The sequence below is a fragment of the Condylura cristata genome, unplaced genomic scaffold, assembly GCF_000260355.1.
Source record: "Condylura cristata isolate star-nosed mole 26May11 unplaced genomic scaffold, ConCri1.0 scaffold00026, whole genome shotgun sequence".
NCBI classification, from domain to species: domain Eukaryota; kingdom Metazoa; phylum Chordata; class Mammalia; order Eulipotyphla; family Talpidae; genus Condylura; species Condylura cristata.
This window is the reverse complement of record NW_004567127.1, coordinates 10,374,176-10,387,437: the sequence shown is the minus strand read 5'-3', so window position 1 is coordinate 10,387,437 and position 13,262 is coordinate 10,374,176. Positions and strand designations below refer to the sequence as shown.

The window sequence follows — 13,262 nt, the reverse complement described above, 5'->3', positions numbered from 1 at the left end:
GCATGTTAATAAAACTAAAAAGGCTGCTCTCCCTTTCTTCTTTCTCATGTTGACAATGTTTATTCATTTTTGAATAAGTGTAATTCTCGTTGTCAAATGTGATTCCTTCAAAACTTTCACCGAGGTCAAAAAGTAACACTGGGCCTTGCCTGTACTTGGCATATCACAGATCATCTTCAGAAATTCCTTGTTGAATGAATGAATGGACTCAAATAGTGGCAATCTGACTTCCTAGTGGGGATAGAATGAAAGACATGAAGAAGAGCAGTATAGCATGGTTGACATTTAGTTCCCCCATCTAGTGGTTTGTCACGATTATCTTCTTGTCCTATTTGATATGATTGCTACCAATGGGAGCTTTATCTTTGCAACAATTTTTAAAGGTTGAGTTGGATTAACAACTCCTTGCTTTGGCTGAGAAGCAGCTGGGAAGATACCTAGTCACTTCCACCCTTCCCTACCAGCTTTGTTCACTTTTCTCTGTCTCTTTGTACAGTTCTTTTCACCATCATCCCTGAAGCAAAAATGTAGTTCTCATATCTGCAGGAGACAAAGGAAAAGAAGTCCAGGGATACAGTAGCTGCCTAATCATTCTTTTGTAACAGATTCATAATGAAACTTGGAAGAAAAGGAAATCATCTTAAGGGCACATTATTTTTCTACAATATCTCCCTGTTGTTGATTTTTTTTTCTAACAAATAAATATACATGATTTAACCTAATGAAAGGCTTTAAAAAGTCATTTTCTCCTCTTCGCACTTGGAAGAAACAAAAATAATTAGTCGTTTAGGTCCCTATTAAATTTGCCATGCTATCTGTGAAATTTTGACAAAGTTACTTTCTTGACATAAATGATAATGAGTCTAAACAAAGCAATCATGGGTAATAGCAGACTTGGGTTCTAGATGATCACTAGCTCCCTCTCTCTTCTTTTTAAGACTGTAGATATGAAGAGAAAAAGGGGGAAACTGTACAAAAACAGCCAAGTTCTTTGTGCAAAAATTAGACTTGCATCAATGGAAACCAAGCCTTTCCAAATTTTAAAAGGTGTACACCTGCAAATGCTTCTGTTCATCTTGTCTGCCAAGAGCTTACAATTTCAGTCATGTTCTGAATGTCCAACCTTTCGATCCTGCCTGACACAGATGCTACTTCCATGCCAGTTATGACCACCTGTTACTGCCATTTGTCTGTTAAAGCATATATATGTAATGCCATTCCGCCATCTTTTCTCCACTCATCATTTCATCCAAGCATGTAGTGTGCTGTTATTCTGCTACTGTATACACTTGGTATACATCTCTGTTCTTCCTTGCAAGATTGTGAATGCTTCGGCCACTCCAATCGATGCAGTTATATCGATCTGCTAAATACAGTCATTTGCGTGAGCTGTAAGCACAACACTAGAGGGCAGCACTGTGAGTTATGCAGGCTGGGCTACTTCAGAAATGCTTCTGCACAGCTGGACGATGAGAATGTGTGCATAGGTCAGTTCCATTATACTTTCAGCTATTGTTCTCTGCCTCTGGAGCTATGGGAAGCTATGTAGGGTGGAAAGATGTGATTTGCACTTGGCTGAGCTAGAATGAACTTTCTCAATGGAGAAAACATCCTTGTGATCGATTTAAAATTCACTTGTGCTGGTTGAAGTCATAGTGGGAGGTATATTTTGAATCCTGTGTTATTGCTGCTTTCAAGATGATAATCTGAAAAACCATGTTTAGGAAATGAAAAGTTTTCCTTCAGTTTGTCTTCTTTTGTTTTTTTCATCGGTTGTTTTATTTGCATGAAATTTCAGTCTGATCATTTTAACCTGATCTTAAAGCCTCAAGTTGTACATTCAACTTTCAAAATGAAAACTGATTATGTGAGATTTTTCTATTTAAGTTAAATTAGAATACAAACACATATATAATTGGTAATCAACAAATATTGATTGGTTTAAAATATTGACATTTGTAATTAAAAGCCACTAGCAATTGGTAATGTCGAAATTTGCCTGACCTTCCCATCCATTGTAATGAAATTCCATTTATTGAATTTTCGTTACCCCAGAAAGGGAAGCAATTTTTCAAAACTATTCTAGGAAATTAATTCTCTTAACTTCCAAGATGCACAGGCCCTGGAAATCTGGTGGCACAGGGATCCATCCCTAGAAGACTATCCCCACTCCCCAAGACCACTGCTCATATCAGTTAGAGAAAGCCAGGTGCCCTTTCCATCCAGAAGGACTGTCTTTTGCACAGTGGAACCTATCTTTAAGAAAGGGAACTGATGGAAAAATAGAAAACAATAAATGGAATTTCACTTTATAATTTAATTTGAAAAATATATATATATATACTTAAATATATATATATATATATATAACATGGTGAAGGACTCACATTCTATTACCACACCTTAGGTAACTATGTAGGAAACCATTTTTTTTAAGCAGCTGATTTTAAAGGTAGAATTTTCACAGAGACTCATTTAAATAGAATATGCAGGTTGGAAAATGACAGGTGATCTCTCATCAAAGATGGAATCAAATTGATCTGCAATTCTGAGATCTCTGATTAGGTTATCAAGGTTTTATAGGTACTTGGCAAGTGTTTCATAAAATAACTGTAAAACTTGTTTTGAATTCAATTGGGCCAAATATACATAATACCATTCATGTCTACAGAATGTTATATTTTTCAAAGCACTTCCTTACTTATTACTTGTGAATTAGTAGAGAGATCACCTGAAGCAGAGGCTGGATTACTGGGTTCAAGTCCCGGCTAGTTACTTACTAGCTGTGTGACTTAGGTAAGTTATTTGAAACACCTGATCAAATTGGGCAATACTTTATAAATTGTTAACTGACTTGCAATATATTTTTTAATTTAATCCTCTTTAACAAAACCATAGGGTAAGTATTCAACTAATAATTTCTTCTGTTTTCTGGTTGAAAAAAGCAGGACAAATTAATGTAGATTATTCCATTTTTGTGAAGTTTCCTAACTTCTCCCAACCACCCTAAAACAATTAGCAAGGTTTAGCATGTTATGCTTTTTGGATGTCTTCAGGAATTCAACTATGTGTTTAGAAGTTTGGCCTTAATAACAAGTTGTTACAATTATTTGAGGATATTAATGATAATAATTTTTCATCGAATGTCATTTGTAAAAATAATATATACTTGCAAACAACAAAGTACTTAAATAAGAACACAGGAATAAATTTTAGGATTTCTATAAAATACCTATGATTGAAATACTTTACAACATGAATTTCATATTATTTTAAATAAATCTAAGAAAAAAGACTTAAAAGATTTTTTTCCCATGGTATATCTCAAGTAGACAACTTTACAATCATCCAATATTTTACACATAGTATATTCTATTCTTAAGAAGTTTGACCTTTTTCAAGTCCCAAAGTAATCTATGAACTACAAATTCTGTTTCTAAGAACCTGAAAGTTTCTGCTGTAAATTCATGCTTGATTATCCACAAACAAGAAGAGAGCCCATTCAGCTTTTATCTTTTATCGCACATGAATTACTGATGAAATATGGAAAACTTAATATACATCTTCATAGATTTATTGCTATTTAAAAATCAAAATCAGTTGTTTTCTCCATTTCTGGAAAGTTTATTAATTAAAAATTATAAGTCTTAGAGGAATTTATTTTATTGTGACAAACATCTTTCTGTCCAGTATTTTATATTCTTCAAACCAGCTAAAGTCATTGGTAGCAATGACATGAATATTTTAGGTATCATTACAATTAGTTACCATAACTCCCCCTTCCATACTAAAATGTCCTGAATTGTTATCCTTTTCCTAAAAGGTAAGATTGTTTGCAAAGGATGAACTCAGGCATCTGGCTAGCTAGTAAAGGCTATGGTCTGCCTTTTGATCTTGGTTTTGGAGCTGCATATGTAGGAAGCTGGAGTTTGCGTTCTCAGAGCTTCTGGAGAGTCTTTGTCTCCCAGGCAAAAATTTCCCTTATGGGACAAGAGATTGTGGCCAGTGTTTTCCACATTTAATCTCCCCAAAGGATGTGAAGCAGGACTGAGAATTAATTGTGAGTGAATAAACACCTAGCATCCGAGTTAATTTGAATACCATTTTCTAGAAGAAGCACCAATGAACTGAATAGATATGAAGCCAACTCACCTTCAGGGAATTGGACACTCATCTCAGAAAATTTGAACTTCACCTAAGTCTTCTCTAAATTAAAAAAATAAACAAATTTAGCAATATTTTAAAATTGGCAATCAAGTTCACCCCACTAACTATGGGAAACAGCCAAATGTTTGATAAAACATGGGCTCTGTGTTGAAACACATGTCTTAAACTACTTGCATCATTTTATATTACGGCAAATATAAAATGCAGGCTATTCTGTGTTGCCTCCGTAATTGCTGCTTTGTGATTACTGGTGAATTTACCATTTTCATACAAATTCCAAGCATAGCCATGTCTCCAAAGATGCATGTAACCATCCTGTATGATGCAGCAATTACATGAAATCTACATCCTTGCATGCTTCTGTTTTCATAGAAATTCGATCACTAAGCAGGAAGCTGGAGGATGCGTGACTGCTGATCTTGGGTAATAAGTGCTAGTAACCCCTGACAACAAGCTTGACCTTGGAAGAAACACAGAGCTCACCAGTTGCTACTAAAGCTGTCTCAAATTGTGATGTATAGAGTTTTATTCCCTTTGAAGCCCAATATCAGGTCTTAAGAGCTTCCTTCTCTAAGCAAAGCAAGCAGATGTTTAAAGGGTCTACAGTTCAATTGTAGCATAACTTTTTAATCAAAATTCCTAAGGTATTTCTTGTTTTTAGTCTACAAGTCCTAGTATTATTCCTACTTGTATGAAATCAAATGTAATGCTCCAAAGCCATCTTTATCATTCCAACATTTGCCATTGACCATAATCTCATAATTAATCGTTTTGAAACTAACATATCAGTATGGAAAGTGGAGTACAGGTTTCATCTCTCCTCATTTATTTTCACGACTGCTTGAGTCACATTACACTGACAACTTTTCTTATGACAACTTATGAGATGCACTGTGGTTTAGATATTCCATCCACAGTTTTTTTTTTAATTACTTATTTTTTGCATCTAAAACTTTTTATTAAACATTATGGGCTAAGTGACTAAATAGTATGTGAGTTCATGTTGGCCCGATCTAATTTTACTGCTTGCTTACAAAATATTGGTGATTCACTGTCAACTTAAAACACGTTGCTGTTTTTGGTATAGGTGCATACATATAGTATGCATATATCCAGACAAACTTTTTAAAAGTCATTTAAAAAACATGACTCTAAAAATACTTAACAGTCCATATACACATGCATATGCCAATTGTAGATAAAACTAAGTTATTAAGGACAAATTAAGTCAGACAAGGAGGGAGTGTGTTAAAGTATAATTAGTTTTATTTTTTCCTATATACCTCACTGTTTGTCTTACCATTTGTACACACAAAGGTTGAACTCAAAAAACTGACTTGCCAGAAATAAATAATTTTTTGGTATTTAAAGAAATTATCTACTTAGTCTTTATGACAAAAACAGAGTGAGATCTCTCAACTTCTATAACTGTAAATTCTGAATTTCCATTTCTGATCTAAGATGATAAATTTGATGATATTAAGGTGAGGTTCACAGGATTTGTTTAGTTGGTTGGTTGGTTGATATTATTTGTTTTTCAAAAAGGAAACCTCTTCATGGGACCATTTTAAGATAAACAAAATTGAGCCAATGTATAGAGTGGGGTGACAAAAAAAACTTTAATACACAAGTTTCAAAAGCTGCAGTTACCATTTGAGCAAATTGAAATGTAAGGAATTCCCATTTATGGTTCAGCCTTCAAGCAAAATAGTTTCTGAAGTAAAATGTCCTAGACTAGAATGTGTGAAGAATCGAGAAAATAATTCTGTTTGCATTTTATTGCACAAAATTGTATTGTATTGCCAATAGACATCATAGTGAAAAATAAGTATCTCAGACTATACCCATGTTGAAATTTATTTAGGAGTACAAAAATTCTTTTTTCTTTCATGATTGTTTCCCTCATGATTTTTATCATGGTTTCATGATAAGCGTTGTATCAACATGCATAGCAGATACAAAAACCTAAATGCTCATCACACAACAGTACATTACATGTGTACGAGTGTACATATATACATATATATATATATTTTTTTTATTAAGATGCTCTCCCACATCATAAAGTAAAGTGGACTTGGAGTGAGCAAAGTGCATTCATATTTTCCTTTAAAATTGTTTAGCAGTTCTCAATATTCAGTGTAACAGATAAGCCCATTTGAATAATTTAAAAGATTTTGCACTGATGGCCTATTGATTTACCCTTGATATCCAACCTTCCCATGGTCTTCATTAGACCATCTAAAAATGCCCTACCAAGTGGAATCTCCATTATGGTCTGTTAGTAGTGAAAAGTATGCTGTCTTATTTCCTTGGACATTTTCAGTTGATTTCCTCGCAGATCATAAAAATGGTAACTATGGAAGGCTGAGCAAATAAATAAATGGACCTGAACTATTTGCCAAAGCATTTCATTAGTGGACATCTTTAAGTAAGTGATGCATTAAGTAAGTGACGCTCCTGTGTTAATAACCCCTAAACCATGTGACTTGTCTCCAGCCTGTGTGTTGTCTTGTTTCTACAGAGTGTTATTGTGACCCTGTGGGCTCAGTCCATGGTCGTTGTAATGGCTCAGGATTTTGTGAGTGTAAGACTGGAACAACAGGGCCTAAGTGTAATAAGTGTCTGCCGGGAAATTCCTGGCACTACGGCTGTCAACGTAAGTACCTCTGGGAGCCGCCCTCTGCCTGCTGCAGCATGGCTGATTCTGCTTGTTTAGGCTGGTGTGTGCAGCTTCTCAGAGCAGAAAAAGACCCAAACCGCTGACAAGCTTAAAAGCTACTTAATGCCCCAGCCTGCGTCTAGGAGAGTGAGCAATCCATCAATTGTCCAGCTGGCTTCTCCGAAGCCCATCTTCAGACCCTCTGATGGCTGAAGCAACTTATGTTGAAATACTGCACACAGATCCATGTACCTGGCCAGACCATAAATTAAGTGGCACAATAGGGGCCAGGTTTGGGAATTCTCACCGCAGAGTGAACAGTGATGTGTATGTGGTTAATATATTTCTTGATCTGAAAGTTAGTCTGAAGCTGCAGAGTTCATAAATTAAATGAGATCTACATAACTTATGACCATCCTTGCTCTCATACCCATCCCTGAATGTTAACCAAAAACCTAAAGATAATAAATCTGAGGGATATCTAAATGCCAGGGTAAAATAAATGACAAAAATCAATATTGATTTGAAGCCTCTGAGGTTAGGCACCATGCAGGAGGCCTTAGATGGAGCCATTTGGTTCAGTTTCATGTCTCGAGGATCAGTAAACCAGCTTGTCCCTGCAGGTGTATCCAGAGAACAGAAATTTTAAAATCTGAGCAGAAGCTTCCTTCCGTCATTCATAACCTTTTCTGCTTTTTAATTCCACACTAACTTTCCATTCCGGGGTTCGACAGTCAGCTTACTAATATTTCAAGAGCCACAAGGCAGAGCCTCTGAGCAGTGCAGTCCACATATGGAATTTTAAAGGTTTGAGCTCCAATTTCCCAAGTCAGAATAACTGCAAGTCGATTTTGACCACTTATTTTATTTAACTTAAACTATCTAGACTATTATTTCAACTTACGATTGGCATCAAAATTATGAAAAGTGTATTTTACATTTTCTAGGCTGTCTTGAAAATCATATGTGTGTTTTGTATTCACAAAACATCTCAATTAGAACTAGCCACACTGCAAGGTGTGGTACACACATGTCTGCTATATTAGGCAGCATGCTTAAGAAGTTTTTTGAGCCTTCTTTTCACTTGGAAATAAGGGGAGTGGCAGGAATTACCTGAAAACAGTTTCTGGTAGGGCTACAAAGAATATTTTACCTGATACTTGTGGAACTTCCAGTTATATAGATGCTACCCTTCTACATAATATAAAGCCAAAGTGAAATTTACTGGGTTGCAACACACTGTGAAAATAGGTTGAAAATCTGGCACTGAACAGACCAAGGGTAGAATGGGACCCAGGAGTTAGAGGGGGAACACCCCCAGCCAGGCTGGAGAGGAGCATTAAAAGACAGATGAGGGGAAGTAAGGCAGCACAGCCACAGCAAGCTCAGGAGAAGTTTCCTGAAAGCACCCTAAGAGGTCTGGATGAGCCGGTGAATCCCAGGAAGCCGGTGAGAGTCCAGGACTCAGCGCATTAGTCCTGGGGCAACTAAATCAGACAAAGGAAGGGTTAAGGAGAAGGATGTCCTAAAGGAACTCTTCAGAAACTTGTGGACTCCACCCCCTCCTCCAGCTTTCTGGACTCTGCCCCCGACTCCAGTGACTGGAAACTACAACTCCCAGCAGTACCAGGGAGAGAACTGTGAGGACCCAAGGGCGGAGCTAAGCAGCATTCTGGGACACTGGGGGATAAATAGGGCGCCATTTCGTGTCTCGCTCTCTCGCTTGGGAAACAGCTCTCCAGACCGTGTGACTCGGGACTTTCAGTTAGTGTGCTACCAGAGCTCCAAGTCAGCCAAGCCGGTAAGATATTCCAGTTGTTTCCTTTTCCCTTTTGTAAATAAACCCATTTTAACCCTTTTGTGTGCACCTGCAGTACATCTGAATTTTAAGCGCACAGGTGAGGCCCCACAGACAGGCGGCCCAGTTCACACTAGGGTGCCCTGTAACAGAAGGGATGAAATCCCCAGACTTCAGGCATAAAGTATCAGACACACTTCTCAGCTGGCTCTGTAAACTTCCTGAGGCAGCAGGACCTGATGGGTGGTTTCTGGATCACAGTCAGGGAAGGACATAGGGAAGGAAAATAAATGAATCTAACCTTCAGGGGAAAATAATCCAAAAGGACCTCCCTTGGTTTTTCTGTATTAATACTGGAGCATTATGAAAAGATATCACCCAATAGGCCCTTCTGGAATTGGAGGGGACAAGAGCGTGGTCCTACCACATACGGGCGGTGTGGTGTCCCAAACCCTGGTGGCCTCAGTGCAGCACCTGACATGCTGGCATGTGGTCAGAGAGGTGTTGGAACTAAGCACTTCACCTTTCTGAGTGTGTCCTGTGTGCCTGGGAGGAACTCGGCACTGTGCCAGTGGTGGAGGCTCCAACATGAAGAGAGATGGCTGTTGTGCACATGGAGTCCACATCTAAGGGGAAAGGCTGGCATGCTACCCAGCAATGATGAGAGAAAGTGACCAGAGCTAAAGGAAAGCTAGATTTCAGTGCAGCCCAGTAAGGGGTAAGGCTGCCAGGACACCATGTTTAGATGAGCATTAAAGAAATGGGAGCTCTCCAGGCTGGGACATTTTAGGCAAATTTTTTTGAGCTAACACACTATGTTCCAGGGATGTTAACTAATTTTGATAGGACTGGGGCGTAAGGTAAGTGAGTGTGTGTGTGTGTGTGTGTGTGCGTGTGTGTGTGTGTGTCTGAAAGGAAGGGAGGAAAGAAGGAAAATGTTGAAAAAATAAGCAGAGACCAGATCACATGGAGCCAACATATGGAGGACATATGGGATCCAACAGTTTTCAGCAGAAGAATGAAAAGATCAGATTTTGAAATAGAAAGATGTCTACAGTTGCTCTGTGAAGAGAGGACAGGAACAGAACGAAACTAGATTTGTCACATACATTGAACTTTTCAAATACCCCTTTGTACTCATAAGAGTTTTATCTCACCATGAAATCTTTCCCTTTCTCAGACCCACCCTCACAGGACTGACATTCAGTGCAAAATAGAAACAGTTCTGTTAGTGGACAAGTCACTCCTTTACCAAGATCTGTCTTTCCTTGGGATGTCTTATGTGGTCCCCAAGATCCAGCAACAAATGCGGTAACACTTCATTGTAGGGTGCTTCCAGCATCAGCTTTAGTACTGTAGCAGGTAGCCATTCTAATTAGTTAGTGCTTATAAGTTGTTAATTATTTTTTATCTGACCCCTCTGTCTGCCCACCCATGATGGCTCTCAAAAAAAAAAAAAAAAACAAGTCAACCTTGAGCACAGGTGAGGCCCCACAGACAGGTGGCCCAGTTCACACTGGTTGACTTGGGTGTTTTTATTCTCTTACTGTCTTTACCCCTACAATTCTGCTTGTGCCAGGGAGAGGCTGTACTAGGTATCAAAGCAGATCCTAAGAGCCCTGAGTAAGACACCTAAAGACCTGTATTTGGAATCAGAAAATAAAGAAAGGGATTCAGTTACTGTTGTGGCCACTTACACACTCTGAGTAGAACAAAGTGAGGACACAGTTAGGTTATGGGGTCACACAGACTGGAGTTCGAATCTCATTTTCTCCTCTTACTATCTTCAAGACTTAGAGAATAGTACTTGGCTCTCTACACTTAGTTTTTCTTCAACAATGGAAGTCCTCCTGGGACCTAATACATCCAGTAATTGAGAAGATCAAAGGAATTAGTAAATGTGGATCTCCTGCAATATTGAAAGTGCCCTGTTTGTATCACCTTGTTACAGACACACCTCAATGTGTCAAAGAACTAGGCAAGAATTTACATTACAAACTTCCTGCATATTATTGTAGAACATGCAACAAGATTGGCTACTAGTGAGTGTCAAACTGTTGACTAAGGCTTCTAAAAAGTCCTTGATTAGATTGATTCAAGAGACCAATGCAGAGCTGACCTCAAAAAGCAATTGTGTGCCTTCAGATGGAGAAATGAACTCCAGGCTCATCAGTGAACTTTGTGCCTGAGGTTGCCACCAATTCAATGCCCCATGAATGTAAGCTTCTCTTTCTGACTCCATAAGTGAAACACTTGGAAACTATCAGAATAAATGGTCTTGAGACAGCATGGAACACACAGCCCAGAAAAGAAAACAGAAATGAAGACATTTCAAGGAGGTGACAAATTAGTGTTGAGGTTACCTTTAGAAGAATAAGACATTGAGGAGAAAGACATTTTTTTTTAAAGATGTATTTATTTGTGCATACAGAGCTTGGGTACAGGCCAGAGGCTCAGGGGCAGCAAGAGGCTTCACCATAGACAGAGTGGGGAACAGAACAGGCAGATCAACAAAGTACACTGCTGAGGGGAGCAGTGGGCAGGTCAGGAGAGGTCTGCCACGCCATGTGGTCACCTCCAGGGCAGGCGGGGATCGAACTCATGCGGAAGTGGCTTTAGCTTCTCAGTGCAGTGCTTTAACCCGCTGCGCCACCAGGGAGGGCCAAGACATTTTTTTTTTTTTTAATGTGCCCTTAGAAATCAGAGAAAAGGCATGAGCCCTACCCTAGGGAAAAACAACTAAACTTTCCAGAAAGAAAGTCACACTCTTTGTGTGTGTCACATACAACATGTTTGTAAAATAATGAAACACAGCTCTAACACCAGCAAGACTGAAGATAGGGAAAGTTTGTGATGATGATGATGATGATGATGATGATTATTATTATTATTATTATTATTATTATTATTATTATTATTTTGGTTTGGAAAAGGGGATGGAATCAGCGAGGCTGATGATATTTGTTTTCTTTCTGAAAGATGTATAAGCTACAATGTTTATTAAAGCCACAATCATGGCTAAATTATATGAATACTAATGGTGTCTTAGAAGAATTTATGGTTGGATTATTTAGACTGAGGTCACAAGCTTTGGTGATCTACTTAAACATGATTTTAGAAAATAAAAGTGTCTACAAAGTTAAGGACTAAGCAGTTCCAGTTTCTGGGCCAAGCCCCGCAGAGTCAGAATATTGGTTCTTGAAAGAGCTTGGTACAAGTGTTATCAAGAACAAGGGGAAACCCATGTTTAGCAGGAGACTCAATGGCTGAATTGAGAAGATTTTTATTAAACTTTACTGTACTATAATGATAATGCCATCATAAAGCTATAAAAGCAGACATTGCCGCAAATCATGGGCTTTAAAAAGACAACAGTTGTTCTCAGGAGAAGAATAAGAGAAAGTTTGTGGAACAGAATTTCATGGTTTAGATCTATCCCTTCCAGAGGATGCCCAATAACTATATTAATTTTCTGCTGTTGCTGTAGTATACTGCCACCAATTACTACTAACCGAGTGGTTCAAAATAACACAAACTCAGTGCCTTAGACATCCATAGTTTTAAGGTCAGCAAGGACCTCACTGAATAAAAGCCAGGTGTTGGCAAAATGTTCTGCTAGCTGTGTTCCCTTCAGAGGCTCTATGGAAGAATCTGCTTCCTTCTCTTTTCTGCTTTCTGGAGTCAGCTGCTTTGCACTATTCTTGGACCCTTCCTTCTACCCTAAAAACTAGGTACTTTCTATCCTGCTGTCCCTTTCTTCCAGTAGTCAGGAAAGATAAGACCCATGTAATTAGATTGTGCATATACAGCTTATTCAGGAAAATCTTTCCTTCCTTAAGGACCTTTCATCACACCTGTTGTCCTTTAGAGTACACACAGGAACAGGTCAAAGGAATAATGTGAAGACATGTTCGGGAAATATTTTGTACTGCTTACCAGAATAATCATCAAGGATGTCAACATTTAATGGCAGGGGTAAATAGAAAAGAGTCATGAAATGGAATATAATTCATACTTTAAAGATACTCAAGGATAAAATTTATTTGAAAGAAATATGAAAGAGGATAAGAAAAGAATGGGGCTTGTCAGCAAAGAGTAGGCTTGTATTGTGAATTGGGAGTTAAAGACAGTAAAACATTTTTCAGTCAAGATCAAAGATCTCATAGAAAAAGTATTAGGAAGATATAGATCATACAACTATTGAGAGGATATAGATGTTGCTCAAAATCACATTAGAAAATCTAAGTGTTCTATCATCTTCCAAAATGGGGGAATTCAGATATCAAGGTATCTACTGAAAAATGTGTTCTGCTAACTATGGACTTGCACTGATGAGAATTATTTCATTCAAGTGAATGGAAGAAGCTGCCCAGAAACCAATCATAGCACTCATGGGTATCATGGAGATAGTAGTGTTATACAAAAGAGTAATTGCTATTGAAAATCCTAAGAAAATTTCAAAATAATCTTGGAAGAAAATAGCTAAGATCTTAGACCCTCTTTAAAACACACACACACACACACACACACACACAGAATTGTTTGAAATAAAGCACAAGTTGTTTCCAATATACTATCTTCTTGGAAAAAATAGATGGCTTCTAAAAAAATTCAACATGTCTATACAAGGTGTTT

General features: G+C 37.9%; 1 protein-coding gene across 4 annotated transcripts in view; it reads left to right on the top strand.

Moving 5' to 3' along the window:
• NTNG1 (netrin G1) overlaps window positions 1-13,262 on the top strand; it is a 303,066-nt gene that overhangs the window by 253,076 nt on the left and 36,728 nt on the right. For 2 of the 4 annotated variants that reach the window (XM_004689715.2, XM_012730150.1), the window contains exons 6-7: window positions 1,320-1,487; window positions 6,692-6,826. The exons of 1 other annotated variant lie outside the window; for it this stretch is intronic. In XM_004689715.2, coding sequence (XP_004689772.1) covers window positions 1,320-1,487; window positions 6,692-6,826 — 303 coding nt within the window. The remainder of the gene's footprint in view (window positions 1-1,319; window positions 1,488-6,691; window positions 6,827-13,262) is intronic. One more of the 4 variants, XM_012730151.1, reaches the window with a different exon arrangement.